Source organism: Theobroma cacao, chromosome 2 (genome assembly GCF_000208745.1).
Source record: "Theobroma cacao cultivar B97-61/B2 chromosome 2, Criollo_cocoa_genome_V2, whole genome shotgun sequence".
NCBI classification, from domain to species: Eukaryota; Viridiplantae; Streptophyta; class Magnoliopsida; order Malvales; family Malvaceae; genus Theobroma; species Theobroma cacao.
This window is the reverse complement of record NC_030851.1, coordinates 25495558-25504800: the sequence shown is the minus strand read 5'-3', so window position 1 is coordinate 25504800 and position 9243 is coordinate 25495558. Positions and strand designations below refer to the sequence as shown.

The 9243-nt window shown below is 37.2% G+C and overlaps 1 protein-coding gene across 1 annotated transcript; it reads right to left on the bottom strand.

Annotated features, from left to right (window-relative positions):
- Nucleotides 7642–8601, bottom strand: LOC18609199 (zinc finger protein 6). The gene has a single exon (XM_007044217.2). It carries the CDS (start codon nt 8503–8505, stop codon nt 7789–7791), a length of 717 nt encoding a protein of 238 aa, XP_007044279.2. The 5' UTR covers nt 8506–8601; the 3' UTR covers nt 7642–7788.

Sequence of the window (9243 nt, the reverse complement as noted above, 5' to 3'; positions counted from 1 at the left end):
CAATAGTCTTTTACTTGCTTGTTAAAATTGCTCTTCATTTTCATTGATTTCTTAAATATATTTTTGAACCATTTACAGAAGAATTTATGTAATTTTCCTTCATTGTTTTTAAAAGGCTTTCCATCATTACTTTGCAAAAAATGCCTTAATTCTCAAACAGTTTCAAAGATTTTTTAAAATACTCAATTCACCCCCTTTTGAGGTTTATCTTTTGAGCTAACCTTGTAATAATGAATTTGGACATTAAGCTAGCACTGAACATTATTTCAAGTTTATAAGCTGTTAAGTAAAGTAAACTACCAATAATGCTTCTGTAGTATGTAGCATTTGTAGCACCCGAGCCATCTTCTTTTGTTAACTTCAGATTTATAGCTAAAGGAATGGATGCAAGCTCACATTCACTCACGCTGAACTTCTTCAGCAGATTCGAAGCATACTTCCTTTGATAGATAAAAATCCATTCATTAGATTGAATAATTTCATGTCCAAGAAAATGTCATCAACCTCAAATCTATCATCTCGAATTCTTTCATGATTTCTTGTTAGAATCTGGCCATAAGTGAGCTATCTAAGCTTGTACCGAGTTTGTCATCCGCATAACTGGAGACTACAATTTGTTGTTGGAAACCAAAATCTCTTATGTATAGTGTTGGTTCATTGTCATTACAAATGAAACCTTTTTGCACAAGTAAGCATCAATTTGCCCATACCAAGCTCGAGAAGCTTGCTTCAAGCCATAAAGTGCCTTGTTTAACTTATAAACCATGCCTTCTTTTCTAGGTTCTGTGAAGCCTTGTGGTTGCTCAATATAAACATCTTCTTCAAGTATGCCATTTAGGAAAGCTGATTTAACATCTAAGTGCCATTGCTTCACCTTTTTTTAGTTGCAAGCGCAACTAATAATCTAATTGTGTCGTGTCTTGCAACAAGGGCAAAAATATCAATATAATCAACACCATACTCTTGAACAAAGCCGTTTACTACTAATCGAGCCTTCAACTTATTGGCAGTGCCATTAGGATTTACTTTGGTCCTAAAGACCCATTTAACCTCAATTACTTTGTGAATGGTTGGTCTTTGAACAAGTTGCCATGTATTGTTTTATTTGATCATCTCTAACTTAATTTGCATTGCCTTTCTCCAATCTTCAGATTTGAAGGTTTCATCAAATGATAAGAGTTCAATCATGGCCACATGACGTCTCTTATATATTTCTTGAAGACTTCTTATTCCTCAAACATGTAAGTCATCCACATCTTCTTCATTTTGATTCAGTTGGAGCAGTTTCACTGTCATCAATAATTCTCAAGTCATCTAACAACTCAATTTCCTTGCAGGTCTAATTCCATTTTTTGTTTTCTACAAAATCCATATTTTTGCAAGTAAAAACTTTTCCTATCATTACATCAAAAAGTCAATAGCCCTTACTTAATTCACTAAGTCTAAGATGGATGGTGACTTTGAACTTTTCATTAAGCTTTGATCTTTTACATTTTGGAATTTGTGCAAAAGTTATACATCCAAATACCTTGCAACTACTCACTGATGGTTTAACATCATACCATGACTCATGTAGAGTCTCATTTGCAAGAGCTTTGGTGCAAATGATATTTAACAAATCATTGGTAGTGTTAACTGTCTCAGACCATAATGTTTTTGGTAGTTTTATTTTTAAAAACTAAGCATCTAGCCATCTCAAGCAAAGTTTTATTTTTTCTCTTAACAATTCCATTTTGTTATGGATTGTAGGGAATTGTGAGTTGGTGCTTTATGCCACACTTAACCAAGTATCTTTCAAACTCATTAGAGACATATTTGCCTCTATTGTCAGTTTTAAGTGCCTTAATTGATTTTCTAGCTTGATTTTCAACAAACACTTTGAACTTAATAAAGCAATTAAACACCTTAGACTTTTGCTTAAGAAAATAAACCTAGTTGAATCTAAATTTATCATCAGTGAAGGTAAGATAGTGCTTATTATCGTTGAATGATTGTTCAAAGATAGGGCCTTCTACATATGAGTGCACTTACGCCAACTTGTCAGCAACTCTCCATGTGCTCTGTTTTCGAAAAGCTTTTTTGGTTTGTTTCCCATACTTACGTATGTCACACAATTGTCCTGTCTTGATCATGCTTGGGAAACTTTCAACCAGATTTGCTGATGCCACGTGCTTCAAAGAATCATGGTTCACATGACCAAGCTTTTTATGCCATTGTTTAGTTTAATCAATGCATTGTAAGCTTGATGATGTGTTTCCTTCCAATCTAAAGGAAAACACTTATTCTTCATGCCAATAGAGAAAAACTTCTTATTGCTGGGATCAAATACATTGCACAACTTGTCCTCAAACATAAGTGAATAATGTTCTTTAAGTAACTGCCCAACACAAAGCAAGTTATAACTTACTTTTGGTGAATGAAAAGATTAGGAACTTTCTTCATACTTTTAGGAGTTTCCACTTCAACTGTATCTTTTCCACAAAACATAAGATAGTCCCCATTACCAATTTCAACTTGAGATGTGAAATCTTTTTCTAGGTTAGCAAAAATATTGTCATTGCCAGTGATGTGATTCGAACATGCACTGTTAATGAACCATATTTCATCATTCTTTAAAACTTCATATTTCTTGGCCATGAATAAAACTTCTTCTGTCTCCTCTTTGTGTTTAACCACCATTGCTTTTTCATCTTAGTTGTTTACCTTGGTTTTGCAAACCATCTCAACATGGCCAAGCTGATTGTAGGTTATGCATTTCACATTTGGCCTAAAACATCAATATTTCTCAAGACGATTTCGTTTTTTGCAGTGTTGGCATGGAAAGTATCTTCCATTTGGTTTTCTTTTCTCCATTTTTCTCTTCTTGCTATCACTGTTAGCACCTTTTTTTGTGTTTTATTAGTAAAGTATTTTCACTCTTGTCATCAATTCTCATGGCTTTTCTATGTTCTTAGCCTTGGAGAGCGTTGACAAGCTTGGTCATGGTGAGAGTTGAAAGATCTTTGGAGTCCTCCAATGATGAGATCTTGAACTTAAATTTTTTAGACAGACTTACTAATATTTTGTTGACTATTCTCATCTTATTCAACTCTTCACTAAAAAGCCTTGGCTGATTAACCGTCTTCATAACCTTATCATTGTAATCCATTATTGATTCCTTTTCTTTCATCCTTAATACTTCAAACTCCTTCCATAAATTAAGCATTTCATCTGTTGTGTACGAGGACTTCCCTAGTATTGCTCTTTAAACTTGTCCCATGCCTCCTTAGCTATCTCACAGGCCATTATGTGAATAAAGATAGAATCTGAAATTGCCAAGTATATGCGAGATAATGCCTTGTATCTTTTAGTAATTTCCTCACTATGTTGCTTGATTTGTGCAACAATGGGATCTTTTCTTAACTCTGGCAGCTCACTCCTGGTTTCTACAACTTCTCACAAATCAAAAGTTCTCAAGTAAGCTTTCATTTTTAACACTCCATATAGGAAAGTTTTTACCTGTGAAAAACAGGTGTTGAAGGTGAATTGAAGCTGGAGGAGGCCATTGAGTTTTTCTTGATGGTCTTGGGTTTTAGAGGTTCAAGCTTGGTTTTTTTCTTTGTTTTGAAGGTCAAAGGAAAAGCAAAAGAACTTTCACAGATTCTTTGAGATCTTTGGGAGCTCTGATGGTGTAAACAAATTAAGAAAGAAAAGGATAAAATTCGAGAAAAGGCTTAGGATAAGAATATTAGCAAAATAGAGGCTAATAGAGTTGTATCTTCATTTAGGATATCTTGGCTTCTTAAAGCTCAAGTACAAGAAAGAAAAACCATAATTGAATAAGGAATTAAAACTAACAACTAAAGCCACTAACAACATGTGTAAAGAAAAAAACTAATAATAACTGTCTACAAATTTAAAATCTTAAATAAGTATTCCTAGTATGCATGTTAATTCTAACAAATTTGATAGCTCACAAACACACATGCATATATGCACATTTGTGCACACACACAGACATATATACATTAAAAAATAAGATATTGTGACATATGTCGAGCTAAAAGGCTTATTTATTAGCTTTCTCAGGAGTTGAAAATGAAGCAAATGAAGTTAAATTAAGCTGATCCAATCAAGTATGCTCACTTAACTAGGTAGAGAGGCTGCATATCCTGGTATCTCAACCTTTCCAAGGCATCTTTATAATTTACGTGTTAGCTTGTAAAGATATTAATTACCGCCGATATGTCATTAATTTTTGGTGAACTACCTGCATTTCTTTTGATAGAATTATTTCTTAGGCATACAATATCTTTGCATGTTGGATTACACAAATTTCTGGTTATTGTAGGAAAAGGGAAAGAAATCAATATAAGCATCAATAATAAATAATTAGACTTCCTTGCAATGGAGCAACTAGCCACACCCACCAAGAAGAAATTTGATTTGTGTGAAAAAAAAAAAAAAGATCATGATGTGCCCACCACAATGTCTCAAGTCGTTTTCTGTGAAAAAGTATGAATTTGATCTCCCAATCTTGAGGTTACTCTCGGAATGTGGTTTGAAAATATTAAAGCAAACTGTACAAAATTGAATTGATTGCTTATCTTGTAATCTTCTCTATCAAGATCCAACCAGTTGGCAGAAGCACAGCATTTAGCAGAAATGACTGCCTCATTGACAGCAAAACTCCCTGGTCCCAACTTATGCCCGGAAGAGCTTGTTATCATGCTCAATAATTTTGAACACGCGAAGTACTTTAGTGATCAAATTTGATTGGATCATGGTGACTAGTGAATTTGATTGGATCATGGTGACTAAGAATTGATAGACATTTACTCCCTCACTTTGGATTTAATTAATTTAAGTAGTCAGATTGAACTTAATTGGAGGGTGACTCTCCCACTAGAAGCCAATTACAAAGGGAAAAAGGGAGACTGAAGTGGGTGTTGACATCGGTTTCAATGGCATTGATGAAGCAAAATATTGGGGCCCAATCCGCAGCTGGTTTTGTGTTCAAGGCTAGGATGTGGGAACAGGTTTGATTTTCTCATCAGTTTCCGCCTCACCAACCACTAGGAGCCGTATTTTGTAGTACTCATATGTCAAAAAGCTCTTACGAGAAGAAACTTTTTCAAGTGCACCAGTTTTCAAACCTATGATTGTGCTCTTCCACCTTTCTTCTCTCTCTCCCCAAACCAAATACCACCAAAAGCTTTAACTTGAGCTGATGAAAGATGGAAGGTAAACCAAAAGCTTACGATCCAATCTGATATTAGAATTCTGTTCTTCTCGCGGAATCTGATTTCTAGCCCTGCTTCCCTCTTGCGATACCTTCACCATTCACATTACCATCAACTTCTTCAAACCAATTATCGGCGCTCATCTAGTCATTTCAACACTAAATCCAAGAAAACTAACTCCAAATAATACATGGATATAAGGCCAAAACCTATTATGAGAATCCACTTCAAGACAGAAAATTTAGTGTGTGTTCGCACTTGGCTAAATCTTCCTTGTGGAAGTTACAATTAAAATATGAGGAAAGGCCTGACATCGACCTTATGGCTAGCTATATATGTTGAACGCTTTAAGATTCTGAACTTCACTTTGCACCGAAAAATGTAAGATTTTGGGGGTTGCCACTGCCACCTTCCCTTTTGACCATTTTATTCTGTTTTAAGTTAGTGGACAAACCCTAGACTGATTCATTTAGGTGCTTTCCCCTACATTATCTTGTTTAAGTGCCTACACGTAAGCTTCTTTTTCCCCACAAAGCTTCTAGTTGCTGATTTGTGAGAACCACAATATTTCTGGCAGCCATTAACAAGCCCATATTTTTTTCACAACCAAATGCATTATTCCTGTCTCAAGCTGATCTAGTGATTCATATTTCACGATTAAGAGTTGGACAGCAACCAACCCACGAGATCTTGAGACATTAAGATTAATTTCTTAATGATTCCTGCTGGCAATGAGAGAGTGTGTTCTTTGACTCCAAACTAGGGTTGCAGCAGATCATCCAATCAAAGCTGCTGATTTCAAAACATGGGGAGGATTGCATGTATTGGGTCCCAGACCACATTTTCCATCATCGTCTAGTCAACTTGGAGGGTGACAAGATGGGAAACACCAACAAACTATCAAACGGTTAGTTGGAGTTATTGGGACCAGAAGAGCACAACAATTCCAGCAATAATATCTCACCCTCCGAGAGAAAAAAAACCACAAGATTACTTTGTCCTTGCTTCAAGAAATTAGAAAAATCTTCTTCTCTAGCCAATCTGGATCTGGTAAAAATATTGTATGGAGGAAAAGTAAAGAGTAATAATGATGCCCTAATGTCAAAACTAAATGTTAAAGATGGCAATTAACTGGATAGAAACAAACACTGCTCTTTTGGAAAAGGGAAAAAGGGGGAGTTCAGAAAGAATAAAAGCAACAGCTTGAATAGCAGAAACTGGCTGTATGATTCATGTGTATACAGATGGATGCACTGTTATCACAGCAATGCCTTCTCTTTTTTAAACATGATAAGACTAATTTTGGGTTTTAAGACTTTCTCTTCACTTTGACATGTCTTGTTTGTACTAACACTGACAACTTACTGTTAATGATTTCATGTTAGAGATGATTTAAGACATGGGCACAAATCGCCTATCAGATTTCGACTTGAAACGTTTGAAAAGATACTAATTGGCTTCAAGTTGCAATCCAGCTTGAATTGTCTCCGACCCCACTTAATTTATTGGATATATGCTACGTAATTCTACATAAAAAGAGAATCCCGAAGCTAATGACCCCTTCTGTTTCTGAATAAATAAAAAGCAAAGAGCACATTTGATTATCCAAACTTCGACTCCACCTCAATTTCTATTTCTTATTGGCAAACCATTGTGTTACAGCCTATCAGAGTTTTTTTTTTTTTTTACATGATTGATCTAAATCCAAAAGAAGATTTTTATGCTGATTGGTTCTGCTTTTCAATCCGTCAATAGCTTACCAACAGGGTCATAATTATGGGAACAAGAGGGAAAACAAAGCATTAAACTAGTCTTTCCAAAAAAACCTCCGACTGCCTGCTTCATCAATTGTCTAAATCTCCAGCATCAAGCCAGCTGGTCAGGACATTGGGGAGGAATTCTGGCTAATTAACTTTGTTTTCGGGGACATTCCTGATGGTGAAAATTAAGGTTTCTGAAAGGTAACAGACCAATAATACCAGAAACAGCTGCCTGGTAATAAACTGTCCAATATTTGGGTACCCTTTTCCCCCACCTCTATCGAATGGCTTTCAGGCATATTTGAACCTCAGTTTCGCTCGAAGGTTTTGACATGTAATGAGAAATGAAGAGATATAAGCGTGTAAGAATCCTACCTTTCCACAGCCACCAGGCAAGTAACAAGGCAGTCGAGTGTGTTTCATTAGATGAAATCACATTTCACTTCATATTGTACTGAAAGGTCCCAGTTTTTCCATAGGGTTGTCAAATCTCCATCACTTGTTCCCTCCCCTTTCGCCTAGGATCTCGTTTCTCGCTTGTGGAGTTTCGACTTTCAATTTGCTAATACATAAAGAAAAGTCATAGTGCCAAAAAAAAAATTCCATACACTAAACTTTTGATTCTAAATTTAGATATTAATACAAAAATTGAGAATTGGTGAGCAAAATTAACTGAATTATAAGTTAAGAAAATAAAGGAAAAAGTATGTGCAAGTGAAACAAATAATTTCCTTGTAGAAAAATAAATAAATAAATAAATTTGTTGAAAATGTACAAAGAAGATCCCCCAACACCCAAAGCCCAAGTCATGGCCCGGCTGGAGCAAGACTAAGATGCAAATCCAAGCCCAATGCATCGTCAAAACTGGGCCCACCGTCTCCCTTTGAGAACCTACTCAACGAGAGCCCATCGACGTCCCGTCCATGGTGGGCCCTACTTTGCATCACTTGCGGGCCAACGACTAAGCCCGAATCCCCCACAACCCCCCCGCCATAAGGTAAGGCCCCTGGCCCCCTCCCCACTCCACCGCCGCCGCCGCCGCCGCCTCCTCCAGTGGGAATCACACACCCATGTGAGACGTGGAAAGGTGGTGGCCCTCCTCGTGGCAAGTATACCCACGATGGCCCCGCCGCAGCTGGCAGCACAACGGGTGTAGTTGACGCTAAGAGATGCGGCGGAGGAGCGAAAGCAGAGATCATAGGATTTCTAGAAAATGAAACGGCCGCGCTTCGAGTGGCTTGAAGCTGAGCACGCTTTAGTTGTTGCCTTTCCTTTTTATGAGCGTTCTGGTGACCACCTAAGGCTTGAGAGTTGGCAAACTCACGGCAACAATACTGACACTCGTATTTGCGATCACCAGGAGCAGGGAATCCACCTGGCTCTGGTGACCCGGAAGATGGAGCTTTGGTGGTGGTGCTTGAGTCTGAAACATCGTCGTCTTCTGAGACGCTGAAGCCGAAGAGCTTTAATCGTGCAGTGGCGCTGTTGGTTTTAGTATTAGCTTGGTACTCTAGCTCTGCCATATTAGAAGAAAGGAAAGAGAAAGAGAGAGAGAGAGAGAAATGAGGAAAGAGAAATGAAGAAGCGTATGTAATGTAATGTAAGAGCAGAGTTGCATGTGTGGGGGTATATATACAGAATAAAAAGGGTTACCAAAATGTGTACAGTACATGAGAGAGAGAGAGAGAGAGAGAGGAGGGAAGGGAAAGAAGTAGTTNAAGAGAGAGAGAGAGAGAGAGAGAGAGAGGGGGAAAGAAAGATTTCGGATATCCCAAGGGGAAAGAGAGAGAGAGAGAGTACATGGGAACACGACCCAATAGCTCTTGGGGACCCAAGGGGATTGCACTTTGTCTCGGGTTATAGCTAAATTCTCTTTTTCTCTGCTACCATAAAATAATTCATGATTGGACATATATAAAATTCTAGAATATGATTTTCATTTTCCTTTTTCTTTTGGGTCGTTTAGCTAGTATAAGAATAAAATGATTGAGTTGGTCCATATTGTTTGATATATATGGGTTTCAGGGAAATGAGGAGCATTTGACAAAATTGGTACCAAAAAGTTCAATTGACAGAGGGCAGGTTTTCTTTCTTTCTTTTTTCTTGAGAACATAATGCAATTAGGTTAGAAAACAGACAGGAGGGGTACTGATCTGGACCACTTGCTTTGAATTCCTGTAGATGAAAGTTTTTAAGTGAAAATGGCAAATCAGAAGCTAACAAAGTTGATTGAACAACGTTGGGTTAATGGCAGGTCCCAA

What these genes read in the sequence shown, in the direction of transcription:
- LOC18609199 (XM_007044217.2), bottom strand. Translation starts at nt 8,505, where the DNA reads ATGGCAGAGCTAGAGTACCAAGCTAATACTAAAACCAACAGCGCCACT.